This window comes from Dendropsophus ebraccatus, chromosome 4 (assembly GCF_027789765.1).
Source record: "Dendropsophus ebraccatus isolate aDenEbr1 chromosome 4, aDenEbr1.pat, whole genome shotgun sequence".
In the NCBI taxonomy this organism is placed as follows: Eukaryota; Metazoa; Chordata; class Amphibia; order Anura; family Hylidae; genus Dendropsophus; species Dendropsophus ebraccatus.
Window position 1 is genome coordinate 17,672,180 of NC_091457.1, and position 22,504 is coordinate 17,694,683.

At 47.0% G+C, this 22,504-nt stretch overlaps 1 protein-coding gene across 4 annotated transcripts in view; it reads right to left on the reverse strand.

Moving 5' to 3' along the window:
• The window catches only part of PPFIA1 (PTPRF interacting protein alpha 1), a 65,227-nt gene that overhangs the window by 26,338 nt on the left and 16,385 nt on the right, over nucleotides 1-22,504 (reverse strand). For all 4 annotated transcript variants that reach the window (XM_069965203.1, XM_069965202.1, XM_069965200.1 and 1 more), the window contains exons 3-12: nucleotides 19,477-19,578; nucleotides 19,225-19,389; nucleotides 17,635-17,709; nucleotides 17,454-17,549; nucleotides 15,008-15,229; nucleotides 14,498-14,644; nucleotides 14,274-14,408; nucleotides 5,314-5,397; nucleotides 4,202-4,333; nucleotides 3,624-3,686 (exon numbers count right to left, since the gene is read on the reverse strand). In XM_069965203.1, coding sequence (XP_069821304.1) covers nucleotides 3,624-3,686; nucleotides 4,202-4,333; nucleotides 5,314-5,397; nucleotides 14,274-14,408; nucleotides 14,498-14,644; nucleotides 15,008-15,229; nucleotides 17,454-17,549; nucleotides 17,635-17,709; nucleotides 19,225-19,389; nucleotides 19,477-19,578 — 1,221 coding nt within the window. The remainder of the gene's footprint in view (nucleotides 1-3,623; nucleotides 3,687-4,201; nucleotides 4,334-5,313; nucleotides 5,398-14,273; nucleotides 14,409-14,497; nucleotides 14,645-15,007; nucleotides 15,230-17,453; nucleotides 17,550-17,634; nucleotides 17,710-19,224; nucleotides 19,390-19,476; nucleotides 19,579-22,504) is intronic.

The following is a 22,504-nucleotide window of genomic DNA, read 5'->3' on the forward strand; positions in this document are numbered from 1 at the left end:
AACTGCAAGAGGTCAGGATTAGTTTATTATATAGATAGAAAAATAATAATAATAATAATAATAATAATAATAATAATAAAAACACCAAAAATTCTTAAAGTATTTAACAAAGAACAAAAAACAAAAGATGCTACGTGCACTTTAGACCATTACATTTGTTACACCATCCGGGCCTGATCATCTCCAGCTGGGACAGATACAAAGGGCGGCCAAACCTGACGGGGAACCAGCAACCTCTATCATGTGTGTGTATGGGGGAGACTCAGACTCTTTCCAGATGTTGCTGGAGGATTGGACATAATGGGGGAGATTTATCAAACATGGTGTAAAGTGACACTGGCTCAGTTGCCCCTAGCAACCAATCAGATTCCACCTTTCATTTTCCAAAGAGTCTGTGAGGAATGAAAGCTGTAATCTGATTGGTTGCTAGGGGCAACTGAGCCAGTGTCACTTTACACCATGTTTGATAAATCTCCCCCATTGGATTTTAACTGACCGAAGAATCTTCTCTTTTTTAAGGTAATAAAGCGGCAATAAAGTGGGCCCCCCCCCCTCTTCACATGTACACAGGGTGGAAATGGGACAATCCTATGGACAGTCTGGCTGTTGCCTAGTAACCGCGCACTAACCAGGAGCAGCTGGATACACAGGTAACTAGATGGTGTGATGTCACTGAGGATTACTGGGAAGAAGCATGACCGGACACGCCCATGTGACATCACATCCTTCTATTATGACATCACAATGAGGTATATACATAGAAGGAATCTCACACTGCTGGGCGGCTCAGTTGCAGCTTCCTCCTGGCTGAGCAGTCCGGCTCCTCATTTATACAGGTGAGTGTCTCTCCCCCTCCCTATTCTTCCTGCTTGTATTTTGTAGCATTTACATCAGGAAAAGCCTAAAGGAAGACAGAGAGAGTCCGCCTGTGGGAGAGAGACCGCCGCCTGTGGGAGAGAGAGACCGCCGCCTGTGGGAGAGAGACCGCCGCCTGTGGGAAGATGTCTGCATCAGGAACCTGCATGAAGCAGGCTGACAGAGGTTATACATACAAGGTAGGAGCCCCCCCCCCCCTCCTGTCTTTTTCAGCATCTGAAGTTGAGAAAACCTAGAAGAGAAGCCGAAAAGGAGGGGACGACCGCACACACATAAATACAAGGTGGGATTACCCCCGTGCTTGTTTATTCAGCATTTGAAGCTATTAAAGCTGGAAAAGGAGCTGAAGACGACCCCCTGTGTATACAGACAAGGTGAGAGCTTCTCCCCCCCCCTTCTTTTTTTTCTGTATTTGTCTTTTTCAGCATTTGAAGTTGGGAAAGCAAATGGAAGAGGAGCAGAAGGGGAGACCGCCCCGTGGGAGGAAGAGACCGCTCCGTGGGAGGAAGAGACCGCCCCGTGGGAGGAAGAGACCGCCCCGTGGGAGGAAGAGACCGCCCCGTGGGAGGAAGAGACCGCCCCCCCCCCCTTTTTTGTCTTTTTCAGCATTTGATGTTGGGAAAGCAAATGGAAAAGGAGCTTAGGAAGGCCGCCCCGTTGGAGGAAGAGGCCGCCCCGTTGGAGGAAGAGGCCGCCCCGTGGGAGGAAGAGGCCGCCCCGTGGGAGGAAGAGGCCGCCCCGTGGGAGGAAGAGGCCGCCCCGGGGGAGGAAGAGGCCGCCCCGTGGGAGGAAGAGGCCGCCCCGTGGGAGGAAGAGGCCGCCCCGTGGGAGGAAGAGGCCGCCCCGTGGGAGGAAGAGGCCGCCCCGTGGGAGGAAGAGGCCGCCCCGTGGGAGGAAGAGGCCGCCCCGTGGGAGGAAGAGACCCCCCCCCCCCTATTGTCTTTTTTTGTCTTTTTCAGCATTTGATGTTGGGAAAGCAAATGGAAAAGGAGCTTAGGAAGGCCGCCCCGTTGGAGGAAGAGGCCGCCCCGTTGGAGGAAGAGGCCGCCCCGTTGGAGGAAGAGGCCGCCCCGTTGGAGGAAGAGGCCGCCCCGTTGGAGGAAGAGGCCGCCCCGTTGGAGGAAGAGGCCGCCCCGTTGGAGGAAGAGGCCGCCCCGTTGGAGGAAGAGGCCGCCCCGTTGGAGGAAGAGGCCGCCCCGTTGGAGGAAGAGGCCGCCCGTGCAAGAACGAATATCTACATCAGGAAGACCACCTGACGGCGTTGCCCTAGAATCCCCCATAAATAGGCGAGGGTCGGCAGCGGTAGGCAGAGGATAGCCGTGATCCAGGGTGATATCCGATCGCCACTTGTGGGGTCAGGAAGGAATTATTTTTTCCCCTGAGATTGAAATCTCGGGGGGTTTTCTTCGCCTTCCTCTGGATCACTCGGCGGTGACTCTTCGGGTTCACACTCCACTGGAGCCAGAAGAGCCGCCAGCCGCATTATGTAATAGAATATGGAACCTCTGCCTATCGCTGGGGGCTCTTACAGGGGGGTTAGCCGCCATAGTTTGCACCTGTAAGTTTCAGCTGGATTTGTCCCTGTTATATGGTCCAAGTCCAGGTGCAATGCGGCTAATACCCCTGTAAGACCCCCCAATAAAATACTAACAACTATGTTTAATAAAGGAAGCGTTGCTTCTTCTTCTAAACAAAAACGTCTCCGGTGTTATTTCTTATGGAATTATTTCCTTACTGACCGACTACAATCCACTGCTGGGGGTTTAATACTGGGGTCTACAATCTGCTGAGGTCTAAAAGTGGGGTTTATAATATGCTGGGGGCCTGATACTGGGGCCTATAATATACTGGGGGCATTATACTGGTGTCTATAATATACTGGGGGCCTGATACTGGGGTCGATAATATACTGGGGGCATTATACTGGGGTCTGTAACATACTGGGGGCCTGATACTGGGGTCTATAATATGCTGGGGAGCTGATACTGGGATCTTTATTATACTGGGGTCTATAATATACTGGGGGTACCATTGTGGGGTCTACATTATGCAGGACTGGTGTGTGTTACAATGGTCATCTGTGCTGTACACATGACCTCCCTCTGTATCACCCTAAAAAAAAGAACAATATATGGGAAAAATCCACCTGGTGACAAGCGTAACACACCTCAAAAACAGCCCCACAATAAATGTTGGCAACAATGTAATTGTTTTCCAGCCATTTTTCAGCATTTAGGCCATAAAGCGAATCTGTATCCAACCATTAGGGCCCCCTCTGCTCAATGGGGCTGGGCCTGGAGCATCCTTGCTCTAACAATAATAATAAAAATATTTGTCTGGTCCCACAGCACCTTTCCAGTTTCCCTCCGCCCGGAAGGATTATATTCTTCAGTGTTAAATCAGCCTATGCCGCCTATACCACCAGAGTGTCACTTTGTATCTATGGAGTGTGAAGCAGGGGTGTATTATACCACCTGCATTGCTGAGCCGAAGTGTCGCAAGTGAAATGAGGCGGCCTGGCTCTTTGCCGTAAGCTACCTTGTCACTGCACCTGCGCCATCTAGGGGGCGTCAGTGGAGAGTAGGGAGGCAGAGAGTAGGACCATAGAGGCGCTGCAGGCCTAGGTGAGCAGCAGAAAGGACCCAGGACATGGAATAAAGGCGGCAATCCACTGGTACCTGGGGTTTGTGGGGGGGTATGCGAGTCGGGTACAGTTTTGTTTTAGTAACCCTGGCACTAAAACTGACCTTTTCGTGCTGAATCTCATCGATGAGCTTCTTGGCAGATTCCACGTCTCTGATGAGGGCGTTCTGGAAGGACAAGAAGGTTTCACTTTAGTCTAACTTATATCACTGCACACTGATTCCACTACATAGCGGGCAGGTGATAGTTAAAGGACACCCTATAAATCTCTGAATACACAGCAGATGCCATTCCTCCAGATACAACGCTCATCTGTCGCTCTGATACTTTATATACCCAAGTAAATTCTGCGGCTCTGCACGAGAAGAGGGAAAAATGTCTGCACGATGAAGAGAAGATACTAGAACAAAGATGGCCGAGGGTACTGCTTAAAGGGGGTGTCTTATGTAGCCTATTAGGATATTTAGAGGGGGGTCTTCTGTTCCGGATCCTCACCTCTTGGCCACAGTGATGAGAATGGATCTCCTACACACTCAATCACACCCCGCTCTGCGTTCACCAATCGCTGAGGCTACAACTGTTGCAAAACTACAACTCCCTTCGGCTTCATTTGTCAGGGCATGATGGGAATTGTAGTTGTGCAAGAGTTGGGGGGTCACTTATAAACAAAGTGTTTAGTTACCTTATCCTCCAGGGACGCCATCCTCTCCTTCAGGTGGAGCTGTAGCCGTTCATTGGACTCGGATAGGAGTTTGTCCACGGTCTCAGACAGACGCTTATTGTGTTCTTCATTCATCTTCTCTCTCTGCCGGGCCTGATAGTGGGGGAGATAAAGGAGCGAGGCTAAAACATCGCACATCGACTGGTTACGCAAGACACTTGTCCGGACCAGACTGTCCTCTTTACAGGCTGCTTGAATTAGGCACGGATATACTTAGACGGCTAATCTTAGCAATGGTGCTAATGACTGTCAGTGGTGTCGGATTTAACCATTCGCTGGGTATAAGGAAGATGGGGAGGGGTTTATGACCTTTGGCGTTTGGGTCTAACATATGTTGAAGCAGGGGCTGGGTATCAAGTCACACATAGAAACACATTATTTAAAAAAACAAAAACAAAAAAAAAACACATTATTTCCATTCCTTGTTGCATTGATCAGCAGGGAAAAAAATATTTTTAAAGTATATATTTTATTTGTTTTTTATTCCTTTGTTTCTTTTGTAAATTTAAGACACAAACAAGTTTCAAGACTTTGAAATACTTATACAGCAAACCACAAGATAATAATAATAATAATAATAATAATAGATTTTTTATATATATATATATATATATTTGCCATGTGGGGAAAAAATATTTTGGATTTATATGTAGATTTTTTTTTTTAATCCCCTTAAAAAAACATAACAAAAATAAACAATTTCCACTCCTGTCCTAAGCTTGTATGTGGTATTGCAACTCAGCTCCATTAAAGGGAATGGAAAAGAACTGTAATACCTTGCCCAACCTTAAGACAATAGTAGCGCTGTTTTTGTAATCCTGGATAACCCCTTTAAATGAAAAGACACTACCTATTGCTCCCCCTCTTATTTTAGATGCAATGGAACATGACAGCATAGTTCCTAAGGTGAACCCAAACTTTTTAGGGCTGTGTTCACACACAGGATTTTTGTTTTGATCTGACTTAGTGAGACACATGGGAGTTCACCAATTAAAACGCAAGGTGCGAACACGGCCTTGGATGAATTAGCGGTAGTCTAACCTACAATAATAATAATAATAAGATTGCCTCACCCGCTGCAGCTCCTGGTTCTTCTCTTCCAGCTGTGATTCCATCTGACGCAGCCGCTCCTCAATATTGCCGTGTCTCTCCTCTGCCTATTGTGACAAAGACAGGAAGATAGAGAGTGTCATAGCCGCTTATCGTCACACCAGACATCACATATACGGGTGATATTCTGCAATGTGAATAGAAGCAGACAGCGACTGTGCTCTGGAGCAGTGACTGATCATTCCAATCCTCCAGGTGAGGTGGGTGCGGATGATGGATTGCGCAATACTCGGCCCCCTCGGTAATGAAATGGATAAGCACAGGGTTTTATGCCATCACCTTATGACCCCATTAGCGTGGACAGGTGGTGGTCTCAGCGGTCTTAGGGTCATACCCCCTTCTCCCTCATCCACCAATCAAACTGAGTCTGCTAATGATAGGATCAAAGTTTATAAAGTGATGACCTAAGGAATAGGGAAATCACTGCAGGCCTGGATATAAAGAGACGGATGTCAACGTCCTCTGTTCTGAAGCTGCAACAAAACCATCAAGTATTGTCTGCAGCACCAGAAGCTGTGTGTGTGAACAGACCCTTAGTACAGATTACACCTCACTACTGAGCCATACAGAATGGATGAACCAATCCATATACATCAAATGCCTTAAAGTGTTACCGTCATTTATAAAAATGCAAACCTGGGAAGACTGTGTAAGTAGTGCTGCAGCCTCCCCTGATGTCTATATAATACATGTTACCATTAGAACAGACATTACTCTGGGGGAAGCTGTCTGTGTAAGTAGTGCTGCAGCCTCCCCTGATGTCTATATAATAAACTGTTACCATTAGCACAGACATTACTCTGGGGGAAGCTGTCTGTATCAGTAGTGCTGCAGCCTCCCCTGATGTCTATATAATACATGTTACCAGTAGAACAGACATTACTCTGGGGGAAGCTGTCTGTATCAGTAGTGCTGCAGCCTCCCCTGATGTCTATATAATACACTGTTACCATTAGCACAGACATTACTCTGGGGGAAGCGGTCTGTATCAGTAGTGCTGCAGCCTCCCCTGATGTCTATATAATACATGTTACCACTAGAACAGACATTACTCTGGGGGAAGCTGTCTGTATCAGTAGTGCTGCAGCCTCCCCTGATGTCTATATAATACATGTTACCATTAGAACAGACATTACTCTGGGGGAAGCTGTCTGTGTCAGTAGTGCTGCAGCCTCCCCTGATGTCTATATAATACACTGTTACCATTAGCACAGACATTACTCTGGGGGAAGCTGTCTGTGTCAGTAGTGCTGCAGCAATGCTCTCTCCGCTACCCTGTGTTGCGCTCTGCAGCACTACTGACACAGACAGCTTTCCCCAGAGAAATGTCTGTTCTAATAGTAACATGTATTATATAGACACAAGGGGATGCTGCAGCCAGGGCTGTGGAGTCGGAGCTAGTTTTGGCTGGAGTCGGAGCTAGTTTTGGCTGGAGTCGGAGCTAGTTTTGGCTGGAGTCGGAGCTAGTTTTGGCTGGAGTCGGAGCTAGTTTTGGCTGGAGTCGGAGCTAGTTTTGGCTGGAGTCGGAGCTAGTTTTGGCTGGAGTCGGAGCTAGTTTTGGCTGGAGTCGGAGCTAGTTTTGGCTGGAGTCGGAGCTAGTTTTGGCTGGAGTCGGAGCTAGTTTTGGCTGGAGTCGGAGCTAGTTTTGGCTGGAGTCGGAGCTAGTTTTGGCTGGAGTCGGAGCTAGTTTTGGCTGGAGTCGGAGTTGGAGTCGGGGAAAAAATCTACCGACTCCAGCTTTAAAAAAATCTTTAAACAATTTAGAATTGAGTTTTGATATGAATTTTATAAGTTTTGCTCATCAATATATTTTATAAGCAACATTCTAATAGATCACTGGCCCTATTAGATAAGGGTGGTCGGGGAAAAGTTGGTCACTATTTGGCAGTTTGTTTCTGAGCTGGAAGAGTCCATTGTGTGAGGGGAGATGTGTGCTGTTCTCTTCCTGGATGCTGGATGATTGTATTTCAGCAGCAGTGTAATATGAAGATATCCTGTGTAATATAGAGGAGGAGGAGAAGACATAAGTAGTGTAGCAGTAACCTCTGTCCTCAGTGTGGTGTTTTCTCTCTGGTAGAAGATTGTGTGGTTTTCTTCAGTGTTCTATGGCAGCAGCTGTGTGTGTGTGTGTGTGTGTGTGTGTGTATGTGTGCGTGCTATGGCTGCAGCATGCTGTGTGTGTGTATGCTATGGCTGCAGCAGGCTGTGCGGGTGTGTGTGTATGCTATGGCTGCAGCAGGCTCTGTGTGTTTGTGTGTGTGTGCTATTGCTTGCCCCCACAGTGGCCCTCAACATCACTATGTGTGACTCTATCAGTATGGCTGACCCCTCTGTATCACACGGATTTGGCAGTGTTAGCAGTGTTTCTTTGTGTATGGTGAATATTAGTTAGAAACATCAAAGATTGTCAGCAGGAAAAACCACCTGCTCCATCTAGTCTAGTTCTGAGTTGTTCAGGACATGGAGGCTGGAGACTGGCTGCATCCACTGCACACACAGGAGAAGCTGCTTTATATACAGTATTCCTTTATTCCCTCAGAAGTCGCCCCAGGATCATGTAGGACATTAGGGAGAAGCTGCTGAGCCAGTGTGATAAATAACTACCCTGGTATATGACCGGCCATTTATGAAGGAGCAGGAGTCGGGGTCGGTCCTGATAAAATTCAGGAGTCGGAGTCGCGGCTTACCGACTCCACAGCCCTGGCTGCAGCACTACTGACACAGACAGCTCCCCCTGGGTAATGTCTATACTAATGGTAACATATATTATATAAACATCAGGGGAGGCTGCAGCACTACATAGACATCAGGGGAGGCTGCAGTACTAGTGAGGCAGACATCTTCCCCCAGTGTCATGTCTAGTCTAGTGACGCAGACAGCTTCCCCCAGTGTAATGTCTGTTCTAATGGTAAAATGTATTATAAAGACATCAGGGGAGGCTGCAGCACTACTGACACAGACAGCTTCCTCAGTGTACTGTCTATTCTAATGCTAACATGTATCATATAGACATCAAGGGAGGCTGCCGCACTAGTGACACAGTCAGCTTCCCCCAGTGTAATGTCTGTTTTAATTGTAACATATATTAAAGAGATATCAGAGGAAGCACAGTACCTGTATGCAGCAGCACTAGTGATAGGTACAGTAACTGTGTATCAGGGCTTGAGCAGCCCTGCAGTTCCAAACACAACCACTGGTGGCAGCAGAGAGGCCATGTTGCCCTTTACTGCTGCTACTCAATGTAAAAAAAAAATTACAATGTCTTTATTTTGATTCACAAGGATATCCCTTTAGGTATATCATGCACAGTACTCGCTCTAGACTCTGTGGGGTGGGTCACAGCACCTGGACTGGCTGCGACATTGACCATGTATAGATTTTGGTGACATCAGACTAAAGACAACCATGCAAGGTCTTGTGCCGTGGAGGATTATGCGGACACATACATTGTCACGTGTCATTCACAGACAACAATATAGCAGAACAACATGTTTGGTCAAGTGAAAGTGAAGCCAAGCTCTGTAGTATCCAACTGAGGGCTATATACATCACTGAGCAACTAGGTGCCCTGATGATGCCAAAAGCTTTGATTGGTGTGAGTGTTTGGGTTTTCAGGCTCCAATCACTATGACAAGTCAGGAGAAGCTCTCGGCTGAACACTTCTCTCCGCAGCTCTATGATTCTATAATAAGTCGATGGCGTCTCCTGCTCCAAGATGGGGAGAGATGAGCACTTCTCCCGACACGCTGTAGTGATCAGTGAATACCCAGCCCCCGACTGACTAAAATTTGCACCACCTCAAAACCTTTGGTAAGTAAACGCTTTAAAGTGGTTCACCGAGACAAGAAAACTAGTGACCAGATCGGTGGGCCCTGGTGGTGCATGCCCTGCATTGTTTTTACGTACCTTTTAGCTGTAGCTGGAATAGTAGCTTAGACCCATTCACTAGAATGGTACTAAGCTGCAATACCAGCGACAGCCACTACCACAGCACGGCGCTGTGACTCGATCAGTGCGGGTGGTGGGAATATAAAGATAGGTCATGGATTTTATAGCCCTTATAGATGAACCATATCTCGGTCTCTTCTTTGTCTTCTGGATTCCTGGTGTATACATATATTGCTCCACAATGAATCAGTAGTGTTAGCGGAAGGGAAACATGCAGAGTGTTCAGCGGGTGCTCAATGAATGCAGTGCAGAGGCTCACTCAGTACGGCCGACATCCCAGCCATGGAATGGGTTGTTAGGTATAGCCGCTGATGGGTGCATGGCGTCCTGGCCTTCGTCAGAGAAAGCAATGGAACAAGCATGGCAGAAAACAGTGAGCAACGTCTACCTTCCTAGGCACAGACGCAAGTCCAAACGCCTTAGCTTCCTTAGCAGCAGGCTTTCCCGGAGGCAAAAGCTCAGACTACAGAGTCAGAGGACAAGAAAAGTGACAAACACATACACGGACATACTGGGACCAAGAGGTTAGGACACGAGAGGCCGAGCCCAGACTGGCACAAGTGCAGTTAGTTTATATGGTTATGAAGGCAGGATCACCCACCCACCAACCTCAAATACACTGAAAATGGGCGCTGTCACTTTAAAAAAAAAAAACGATTGATAGGTCATAAGTTTTAATTGGTCAAGGTTTGGGTGTTCAGTCCCCCATTAGACAGAGCCAGAGAAGTGCGCAGATGAGCGTTTCATTCCCTATGGAGATTGTCTCCTGCTTTGAGACCAAGAAGGCAGCCATAGGAGGGGAGAAGCGCTCACCCACATACTTCTCCCAACTTTAAAGTGTACCTGTCATGTCATTTTTTTTCTTTTTGCAGAGATAAATAGTACAGGCGATTTTAAGAAACTCTGTAATTGGGTTTATTAGGCAAATCTGCCATTATCTGCATTCAAATAGACTTTCCCCAGGTCCCCCCCTCCCTCCTCTCTCATTCACTGCTCATTATCAGGAAATCTCGACTCTTTTACATCAGTCGGGCCCTGTGTAACCTATGGAGAGGGGAGGGAGAGGAGGGAGATTAGTCGCCAGCAGAGAACAAAGGATTACACAGTGGAACCTGTGTGAAAGCCGGTATTCAGTGGTCAGAGCTGACTTCAGAGGAGATAGCCCGGTGATGTAGCTGTAAATTAACTCTTTGTTGTCCTGTTTTGGTGCCTCATCTCCCTCCACCCCTCTCCTCTCCATAGACAATCATGAAGACAGAGGGGAGAGCTTCAAACTGCTTTTTCATGATAAAAATGCATTTTTCAGCTAATAAACCCAATTACAAAGTTTCTTAAAATCGCCTGTGATATTGATTTCTGCAAAAAAAAAAAAATGTAAACGATAGTGACACTAACGATTGATCGGGATTAGAACTTTTGAAATGTCTCTAGGAAACGATAAGCTGCATGACCCCATGCTGACAGGTATGACAGGCCCATCCTCGCTCTCCTGACATTTCAGCTTTAATAAACACTTGTTTCCTCCTTATAACAACATCTTTTCGTAAAACTGCATTGTCTCATTCCTCGGTTACTCAACCTGCACAATCTGACACTGTCAGGCCTAAATTAGGGTCCTGGGGGACACAGGAGCTAAATAGTGGGGTGCATAGACTGGCACCTGAGGGGGGAAGGGGGGCATGAAGGTCTTTTTACCATTCGAAACAAGACTCTTTGGAGAAGTGCACAGCACAGATTCTGCAAGAACGAGAACTTTAAAAGGGATGTACAGAAATAGAATATTGCAGCTTTCTGGAAAAAAAAATAAATAAATGCGCCCCTGTTGTCCATGGGTTGGATCTGGTACTGTACCTTTAAGAGTAGAGAGAAGAGTCAGCACACCATTTATGAGTTTGCAGTGTGAATCCACTGAGCAGGGTGAATGGCGTGTCTTGACAATACATCTCAGCATGGTGGTATTTATCCAGCACCTATACCAGGGGTAGGGAACCTTGGCTCTCCAGCTGGTGCAAAACTACAACTCCCATCATGCCTGGACAGCCAAAGCTTTAGCTGTCCAGGCATGATGGGAGTTGTAGTTCTGCAACAGCTGGAGAGCCAAGGGTCCCTACCCCTGACCTAGGACCTTCTCACTTAACTTGTTATGGTGGGACGACACCTTTTATCTCCCATTAACAGGATCGGCTGGTGAGACCCCCCAGGAGTCTTGAGAACAAGGACCCAAGTCTCATCCATGTGCACTGCTGCTCCACTCATTCCCGATGGGAGCTGCCACAGAGAATGAATGAAGCAAAGGTGCAAGATGTGTGACCGCCACCTTCTTCTGAATGGAGACCTGGGACCCCATTCCCAAGATTGCAGAGGGTCCCACTAGTAAGGACCTCCTGAGATCATACTCCTAACCTATGTAGATAGGGGGGCACAAGTTGTCTCTCTACTTTTGAGTGCACCATGTGGGTCACCCTAAAAAACTGAAGCTTGAAGGGGTTATTCAGCATTAGAGAAACATGGCCACTTTCTTCCAGAGACAGCACCGCTCTAGTCTCCAGTTTGGGTGCAGGTTTTGTAGCTTCGTTCCATTGCAGTGAATGGAGCTTAATTGTAAACCGCAACTGAAATGGAGACAAGAGTGGTGCTGTTTCTGGAAGAAAGTGGCCATGTTTCTCTATTGTTGGATAACCCCTTTAATGATTACAAATGTGGAGTTCTAGATCGGCCTTTACAGGTATGTATGGCACTGAGCTGCAATACCGGAAGCATCCTGCGCACAGAGGTGGTGCTGGTTTTGTAAGAAAGCTGCAGTGCTTTTTTCAATTCGAGAGATTTCCAGGGGACGTAACATAGATAATTATCTTATAGGTGATCATATTCCTATTGTAGGGATTACAAAATAGAGTTATACCGGGATAGGTCTATTATCATCATCATCATCATCATCATCATCATCATATCAAAAGTCAAAGAACACAAAACATGAAGGACAATTGACAGAAAACGTAAGATAAGAGCAGAAGCAGCAATCGCCTAATGTCAGGCCACATGTTCCAGTGATAGCTGTAATACTAGGGACTGTTGGGGGATGGCATATATAATATATACAATATAATATAATAATATGGCAATGTTGGGGGACCTGCAACCCTTCAGCTGTAGCTAAACTACAATTGCCATCATGCCTGATGGGAATTGTTGTTTTACAACTGCTAGAGGGTTAAAAGTTCCTCATTTTAAGCGGTGCCACTAACCAATGATGGATGGGATACGTCACCCTGCTTGTTATTATGGGAACACTCGTGTGGTTTATAAAAGCAATTCCAGTGGTGAGATTACATTAGAGCAGTGGTTTACAACCTGTTGCAAAACCACAACTCCCAGCTGGAGAAGCACAGGTTGGAGGCCACTGCATTAGTCTATTACCTTGCCTGCCATTCACTTACACATCTCATACATAGTCATAGTCTCCTACCTCAGTCCCCCTGCTTGATGCTACTTTCGAGACAAGTCCTGCCACTTAGCCAATCAATGACCACAGTGGCGTCCCGACTGATTGGCAGCTGTGGTTTTAGACATAAGCAGTGAGAGGAGGGGGACCGGAAAGCTCTGGAATAGGAATACCCCCTTTAAACAGCATGTTCTCTTACCTATGCAGCTTCAGCTTAAAGTTTCCCAAATCAACAAGTGTCAGAACGTTATACAGATTTGTAATTTACTTCTATTTAAAAATCTCCAGTCTTCCAGTACTTATCAGCTGCTGGATGTCCTGCAGGAAGAGGAGTGTTCTTTCCAGTCTGACACAGTGCTCTCTGCTGCCACCTCTGTGCATGTCAGGAAGTGTCCAGAGCAGCAGCAAATCCCCATAGAAAACCTCTCCTGCACTGGACAGTTCCTGACATGAACAGAGGTGGCAGCAGACAGCACTGTGTCAGACTGGAAAGAATCCCCCACTTCCTGTAGGACATCCAGCAGCTGATAAGTACTGGATGGCCCGAGATTTTAATACTAAAGTGAATTACAAATCTGTATAAACTTTCTGAAACCAGTGAGGGAAAAAAAACACCTTCTTTAACTTAAAGGAGAAGTCAAGCGAAATTTTTTATTAAAGCATTGAATTGCCCCCCAAAAGTTATACAAATCACCAATATACACTTATTATGGGAAGTGCTTATAAAGTGCTTTTTTCCCTGCACTTACTACATAACATGGTGATGTCACTTCTTGGATAACATGGTGATGTCACTTCCTGGATAAAATGGTGATGTCACGACCCGACTCCCTGAGCTGTGCGGGCTGTGGCTGCTGGAGAGGATGATGGCAGGGGGACACTAAGGGACACAGGGCACTGGAGGGACACTGAGCATCCCCCTGCCATCATCCTCTCCAGCAGCCACAGCCAGCACAGCTCTGGGAGTCGGGTCGTGACATCACCATGTTATCCAGGAAGTGACATCACAATGTTATCCAGGAAGTGAAGCCTTGATGCAGTAGTAATTGGAGGGGAAAAAAGCACTTTATAAGCATTTCCCGTAATAAGTGTATATTGGGGATTTGTATAACTTTTGGGGGGCAATACAATGCTATAATAAAAAATTTTGCCGGACTTCTCCTTTAAGTCTAGGTGACGATAAATACATGATACAGGTACATGACTGCATCATGCATCAGACGTGACCTCTGTAGTAGAAGACAGAAATAACTAGACACAGAACATGGCGCCTTCTAGAATTTCCCCTTTAGCCATAGATTTTCTAAGAAGAGCTGCAATGCTAACAGAACACTAAGGACATTAGCCGTCAATGTTACAGATACAGTACAGCAGCGAGCAGGGGCTGCTCACCAGATGCTGCAAAGCAACAACTCCCATCTTGCATGGCCATCTGGGAATGCTGGGAGTTTTAGTATTGCAACAAGATAACCCCAACTGCTATACAGTTAGTACCGGGCACATCACGTATCCAACACTAGTCACCACATTCACCTTTGAAAGGGCAGCGACCCTCTGCGCCAACTCGGCCTCCACCTCGGGCAGGGTTTCCGCTTTCCGTATTGTCTGCTGAAGCTTCTGCTCTGCTAGTTCCAGCCGTTCCTGTAGCTGCCGATTCTTTTCTTCACTCTGGGCATTAGATAAAGGTGTATAAGTTATAACGTACATCACTCCATCCATCCACCTCCACTACTCCACACAGTATATACGTAGGTTACCTGGCGGAGTACTGATTCCTTATTAGCAATTTCATTTTCAAGTTTATCGTTGAGGTCGTGCACGGAGGTGGCTTCCCGCTGTGCGGCGAGGTAGCGTTTTTCAAGAGTCGTGATCCTCTCTTCCATATCTTCCTTCTGGGCCATGGCCTGTACATAAAGAGAATAGAGCTCAGCTGGTGCAAAACACCACTCTGGGATTTATCACTGACAACATTTTGATCTTTATGGGGCAGAAAGATAATTTCCCCTCGGGGAATCGCTGTGTAGCTGCTGGCTTTGCAAGGACGCTCAGGAACATCTTTGCAGGGATCACTGTGGACCAGCCGCATGTCAAAAGTCTTGAACTGAGGTCTGAACACTCAAGACCCTGAATGATCAAAACTTCCGACATGTTTCTCTAACATTTGAGATGAGTGCTACAAGGGAGTCCGAGAACACATGGATAAAGCCATAGGTTATTAGCTTCATGCATTCACCATGGTGAAACCCTCCATATTACACCGCTCTCACCTCCCGTACGTCACGTTGCAGCTTTGTGTTCATTTCTTCGGATTTGATGAGATCTTTCCTCGCCGTGTCCAAATCTTCCTCCAGCTCGGTAACCCGGTTAGACAGGATGGCCAGGCGTTCCTTCATCTGACTTTGCTCCTTGGATTGTTTCTCGATGACATCCTGAAGCTCCATTACTTTAGACAGGTCTTCATCGTGATTTAAAGAGCTGTCGGATGATCTCTGTCATAAAAAAAAAAGAAGCAGAATTAACGCGGCGCTCGCCTCCGGGAACGCGACTGATCGCATTAGGAATAGATGAGAATGGAATCAAATCATCCCAAGTCAGAGGACGGGCTGCGGCTCTATGGTTATAGCTCACAGCACATGACATGTCGATATATTATTACACTCTAGAGTAATAAAAATGATGCGGTGCCGTGACAAGTCTGCACTGAAAACTTTACATACACACAGTCATACTAAGACTGACGGAATAAAAATTGTACTAGAAGGGGTTCCTCATGTGGGCATATATCCCCTATGCAGCGGACTGAGGATAACTTGGGGGCCTGACCACCTATTTCCCAAAACTATTAACAATGAAACCTCATAAATAAAGTGTGTGCATTATGCAAGGACAGGGCTAGGCCAATCATATCATCCATCTCCAAGATCAATGCTGGGGGAGGGGAAATTTTTAACATGTGACGCATTTTAAGGATCAACCACTTCTACTTTTAATAGCAACAGGAAATCCCAGCTCAATACGATATATGATTTGCCCTTTAAATGACGAAGTTTTGCCTTCAAGGAGTTCTTGTTGTCTTAGTTTAACTCTTTTTTTTTCTTTCCCTATCGGGCAGAACAGATCTGTGCAAGGAAGCATTTTCAAGTAGTTCCTGGAACTATAGAGAAAAGTGAGGGAGGAATAATGTATGTGGGGGATTATTATTCTTATTTATTTATAAAGAGCCCTTATTTCCAGAGTGCTATATGCCTATATACAGGGGTAACAAACAAGAACATTACAAGGTCAAAACACATTACATGAAGGCAAATGGCAGACTGGTACATGGGGAAGAGGACCCTGCCCGCGAGGGCTTACAATCTATAAGGGTATATTTATATGGTGTTTCTAAAGAAAGGAGGAAGGAGGAAGGTGCAGAGTTAAAGAAGAAAGGTGAACAGTAGTAAGGAGAAGCTGGCAGAGGGGGTATAGAAGTATAGAGAAGCTGGCATATGGGGTATAGTAGAATAGAGAAGCTGACAGAGGTATAGTAGTATAGAGAAGCTAGCAGATGGGGTATAGTAGTATAAAGAAGCTGGCAGATGGGGTACTGAAGTAAAAAGAAGTTGGCAGATGGGGTACAGTAGTACAGAGAAGCTGGCAGAGGAGACACAGAGCTGGCATATAGAGAAGCTGGCAGAAGGACAAACAGTAGTAGAAAAAAGCTGGCAGATGGGGTATAGTAGTATAGAGAAGCTGGCAGATGGGATACAGTAGTATAGAGAAGCAGGCAGACGGCATATAGTAGTATAGCGGAGTCGGCAGATGGGGTATAGTAGTATAGAGAAGCTGGCAGATGGGGTATAGTAGTATAGAGAAGCTGGCAGATGGGATATAGTAGTATAGCAGAGCCGGCAGATGGGGTATAGTAGTATAGAGAAGCTGGCAGAGGGGGTATAGTAGTATAGAGAAGCTGGCAGGTGGGATATAGAAGTATAGTGAAGCTGGCAGATGGCATATAGTAGTATAGTGGAGCCGGCAGATGGGGTATATTAGTTTAGAGAAGCTGGCAGATGGGATATAGTAGTATAGTGAAGCTGGCAGATGGGATATAGTAGTATAGTGAAGCTGGCAGATGGGGTATAGTAGTATAGAGAAGCTGGCAGATGGGGTATAGTAGTATAGAGAAGCTGGCAGATGGGGTATAGTAGTATAGAGAAGATGGCAGATGGGATACAGTAATATAGAGAAGCTGGCAGATGGGGTATAGTAGTATAGAGAAGCTGGCAGATGGGATATAGTAGTATAGTGAAGCTGGCAGATGGGATATAGTAGTATAGTGAAGCTGGCAGATGGGGTATAGTAGTATAGAGAAGCTGGCAGATGGGGTATAGTAGTATAGAGAAGCTGGCAGATGGGGTATAGTAGTATAGAGAAGCTGGCAGATGGGATATAGTAGTATAGAGAAGCTGGAAGAGGAAGCATAGTAGTATAGAAAAGCTGGCAGAGGAGGCATAGTAGTATAAAGAAGCTGGCAGATGGGGTATAGTAATGAAGAAGAAGCCGGAAGAGGATGAGGCATAGTAGTGAATGAGAAGCTGGAAGAGGAGGAATAGTAGTGAGAAGTATTTGGTAGACATGGTGTCCACATATGGCAGATGCGACGCAGATGTTTGGCGTGGTCTCTGTATCATGTACATGGCTTTACAGTCACAGTGCCCAGCTATACATCCTTACCTTGCCATTAGTGTTGGGGGCATTGTTCTGCTCGTGATCTGCATTCCCATCATTGTAGCTTTTCTTCTGATTATTCTGTTCTCGTGAGATCATCAGCTGAGGGGGTGACAGGAAGACGTCAGCTTTATTATTCTTACTGTAATATCAGACACTGAGCCGTCCAGTGCAACGTCCACCTCACCTCTTTATGAGTCACCGCCAGCTCTTCTTCCAGGAGGCTACATCTCTCCAGCGCCACCCGTAACCGCTCTCGCACCTGAAAAGAATGGAGTGGAAACTGAGGATCAGCCTGGAGAAATCAGTTATTGCCAAACTATGATGGGCGACCATAACTAATCCATGTAAATATCTAGTGATCAATGGGGGTCTCAGCACTGGCTATATCTAGTGATCAGTGGGGGTCTCAGCACTGGCTATATCTAATGATCACTGGGGGTCTCAGCACTGGCTATATCTAGTGATCAGTGGGGGTCTCAGCACTGGCTATATCTAATGATCACTGGGGGTCTCAGCACTGGCTATATCTAGTGATCAGTGGGGGTCTCAGCACTGGCTATATCTAGTGATCAGTGGGGGTCTCAGCACTGGCTATATCTAATGATCAGTGGGGGTCTCAGCACTGGCTATATCTAGTGATCAGTGGGGGTCTCAGCACTGGCTATATCTAATGATCAGTGGGGGGTCTCGGCACTGGCTATATCTAGTGATCAGTGGGGGGGGGGGTGTCTCGGCACTGGCTATATCTAGTGATCAGTGGGGGGGGGTCTCGGCACCAACTATATCCAGTGATCAGTTGCACTGGCTATATCTAGTGATCAGTGGGGGGTCTCGGCACTGGCTATATCTAGTGATCAGTGGGGGGGTCTCGGCACCAACTATATTCAGTAATCAGTTGCACTGGCTATATCTAGTGATCAGTGAGGGGTCTTCGCACTGGCTATGTCTAGTGATCAGTGGGGGGTCTCAGCACTGGCTATATCTAGTGATCAGTGGGGGGTCTCAGCACTGGCTATATCTAGTGATCAGTGGGGGTCTTTGCACTGGCTATACCTAGTGATCAGTGGGGGGGGGGGGGGGTCTCAGCAGCGGCTATATCCAGTGATTAGTGGGGGTCTCGTCACTGGCTATATCTAGTGATCAGTGTGGGGGGTCTTGGCACTGGCTATATCTAGTGATCACTGTGGGGGGGGGTCTTGGCACTGGCTATATCTAGTGATCACTGTGGGGGGGGGGGTCTTGGCACTGGCTATATCTAGTGATCACTGTGGGGGAGGGGGTCTTGGCACTGGCTATATCTAGTGATCAGTGGGGGGTCTCATCACTGGCTATATCTAGTGATCAGTGTGGGGGGGGGGTCTTGGCACTGGCTATATCTAGTGATCAGTGGGGGGTCTCATCACTGGCTATATCTAGTGATCAGTGTGGGGGGGTCTTGGCACTGGCTATATCTAGTGATCAACACCAATCAATCTAAAATTTTAAACGTCAAAACTTTATCTAAAATAAGACTTTAAAGGACACCTTGTTGTGCATGTGATCCTATCTGTGGGCATCATGGTGCCTTCATGCTAAATGTCAGCTTCCCTATAAGACCATTTTCCGTCTTGCACAGAACCCTACGTAAGTGTAAACCTCAGATTCAGGAACTAAACCACACACAGTGTCCCGAGAAGGGAACCGAAACGTGCTGCTCTCCCAAACCAGTTTCAGCCCCATTAAAGTATTATCCGGCGTCAGTCTTGTCCGGATCCGTCGCACGCACACACGTTACCTTTTCATCTAAAGCTTTGTGATGTTCAAAAAGAGACTTCAGCGCCTTCAAGACTTCTACTTCACTGGAGACTCCGGCCGGGGACTGGGCCTGTCTCTTCACCACCGTCATCCTGAGAGAGCGCTCGTGCCGGGAGACCAGACACTCCAGATGTTCCAGGAGAAGCTGCAGCAAAGATGGCAGCGTGTAAATGAGAGAGACAATGGAGGGAGGTGATAATCCGAGCCCATCCTGACTGCACAGAACTCTTACCCGGGTATTGTTCCTCTCGGCCTTTAGCTCTGCGATCTCTTCCTCTCGCTCCAGCAGCTGCTCCCGGCAGATATTCAGCTCCTTGGTCAGCGCTGCAAACTCCTTCAAGACAAAAGATCAATCACTTGTAAGACCGATGCAAAATCTATCGCTAGAATATAAGGAACCAACATTGATATAATACAGTTTATCCATTGAGGCCTCTGCACTCACATTCCCTGGCAGTGAATGGAGACCTTGACTGTCCTGATCAGGTCCTCCACCTATGGCGGCTTCCATAAGGATATAGTACATGTCTGTGTCTGGATGGGAGTAAATGGCCGGACCCGGCTCGTTCTCCCTGCACTGACTAGTTATTGGATCAGCCTAATAAAGGAACATTTATACTGCAATAAATGGCGGTGGGGACGGGGTATGATTATTCTCTATGACTATATAAAGGTAATATACACCCATAGACAGACACGAGGGGGGATGAGTAACTGGTAATACGGCTGTAAAGCAAGCGGTCATCCCACCGCCAGGACACTATAGGACTTGTAAAGCTGCACAGTAACAGGATTGACAACACCTGATCCTGATCAGTAGTATAACATGAGGTCGGATCTTAAAGGGGTACTCCGGTGAAAATCTTTTTCTTTCAAACAAACTATTTAAAAGTACTCATGTAAGTACTGGAAAACTTTTTAGATAGAAGTAAAAAATTTTTAGTAGAAGTAAACTACAACTCTATATAACTTTACCCCTTTAGGGTACAAACACACACACCGTATACGCAGCAAATACGCAGCAGATTTGATGCTGTGTTCAGTTATTTAGATCTAATCTGCTGCGTATCTGCAGCAGTAAATACGCTGCGTATATGGTGTGTGGGTTTATACCCTTAGGGTGCGTTCACACCTACAGGATCTGCAGCAGATGCTGTGTTCAGTTATTTAAATGAAACCTGCAGCAGATCCTCAGCAGATTTCATTTAAATAATTGAACACAGCATCAAATCTGCACCATCAAATCTGCTGCGGATCTGCTGCAGGTGTAGGTGTGAACGCACTTAAAGTGATGCCAAATCCTAGTGATCGCCCAGCACTATATACACTGGTGGAGTCTCCATGTGTCTTTAGGGTAGCTTCACACACACACCGTATCGCAGTGAACTTTCTGCTGCGGATACGCAGCAGATACACAGCAGATTTGATGTAAATAACTGAACACAGCATCAAATCTGCCCCATCAAATCTGCTGCAGATCTGCTGCGCATCAGTCGTGTGTTAGCACCCTTAGGGTACAAACACACACGGCATATACGCTGCGTATTTACTGCTGCGATACGCAGATTAGATCTAAATAACTGAATACAGCATCAAATCTGCTGCGTATCTGCTGTGTGTGTTTGTACCCTTATGGTGCGTTCACACCTACAGGATCTGCAGCTGATTTTCTGCAGCAGATTTCATTTAAATAACTGAACACAGCATCAAATCTGCTGCAGATCCTGTAGGTGTGAACGCACCCATAGGGTATAAACACACACACCGTATACGCAGCGTATTTACTGCTGCGATACGCAGCAAATACGCAGCAGATTAGATCTAAATAACTGAACACAGCATCAAATCTGCACCATCAAATCTGCTGCGTATCTGCTGCGTATACGGTGTGTGTGTTTGTACCCTTAGGGTCCTATTCCACGGGCCGAGGAGGGCCCGATCAACGATGTAAACAAGCGGCAATCTGCTAGATCGCTCGTTTACTGGGCCTATTCCATGGCCCGATAATCGTTGAGCGAGGGCTGCAAGGACATAGTTACCGATGTCCTTGCAGCCCTTGAAGCATACATTACCTGTCAGGTCTTCTGCTCCGCTCAGTCTTCATCCCCGGGTCCCACGCGCTCTATCTTCCGAATGGCCGGTCAGCTGACAGGCCACACTCAGCCAATCACAGGCCGCAGCAGTCCCGGCCTGTGATTGGCTGAGCGCTCCGTCAGCTGACCGGCCATTCTGAAGATAGAGCGCGCGGGACCCGGGGATGAAGACAGCGCGGAGAAGAAGCCTGGACAGGTAATGTATGATGCTGCTGCTTGTCAAATCGTCGGTCGTCCGCCGCGCACCGCTATTCAACCATAGGGGGGAACGATGATTTTAGGTCTGGCCCTAAATGAACGATCAGCCGATGACACGATCATCGGCTGATCGTTCTCTCTATTTCACCGAACGATAATCGGCCGAATCGGGCCAAATGGGGCCGATTCGGCCGATTATCGTTACTGTGGAATAGGGCCCTTAGGGTACAAACACACACGGCTTATACGCTGCGTATTTACTGCTGCGATACGCAGCAGATACGCAGCAGATTAGATCTAAATAACTGAACACAGTATCAAATCTGCTGCGTATCTGCTGCGTGTGTTTGTACCTTTAGGGTACGTTCACACTTACCGGATTTGCAGCTGATTTTCTGCTGCGGATCCGCTGCAGATCTGCTGCGGATCCTGTAGGTGTGAACACATCCTTATAGCACTTTCATCGAGGAGAATCGTTACCCCATACACCTTATTCTAAAGTAGGGCCGCTGCCGCACGGTATACAGTGTATGAGTGTCTGAAGATGGAGACAAGGAAGATACGGTGTTTAGGCGGCTGTCCCATACGTCGGGTGAAAATAGGATATAGACTCACAATAACCACCATCATGTAACCTGAGCTGTAGGGAAGGCGCGCAGCAGGCGTCACCTCTATGGCAGTACATTCCTGGCGGCTGAGGAGTTAATCATTACCCGATCACTATCGGCTCCCGGACTGTCACCAGCAGATGCCTTTGCACTTTCTTACACACTTGAGGGAAAAGTCGGAGCCCTGGGGGTTGTGTCCTCACGTGGTTTACACAAGCTGTAACCACAGGGGAGGAATGGCAATCTGTCTCCTGTCTAACTGCAGGGTAACAAGTGTCTAGAGGAGAGGAATCCAGAAGGCGGCGGGCGGCGCCCCCTATGTACATAGCAGCTGACACCGCCTATACCCCAGCATGGCAAA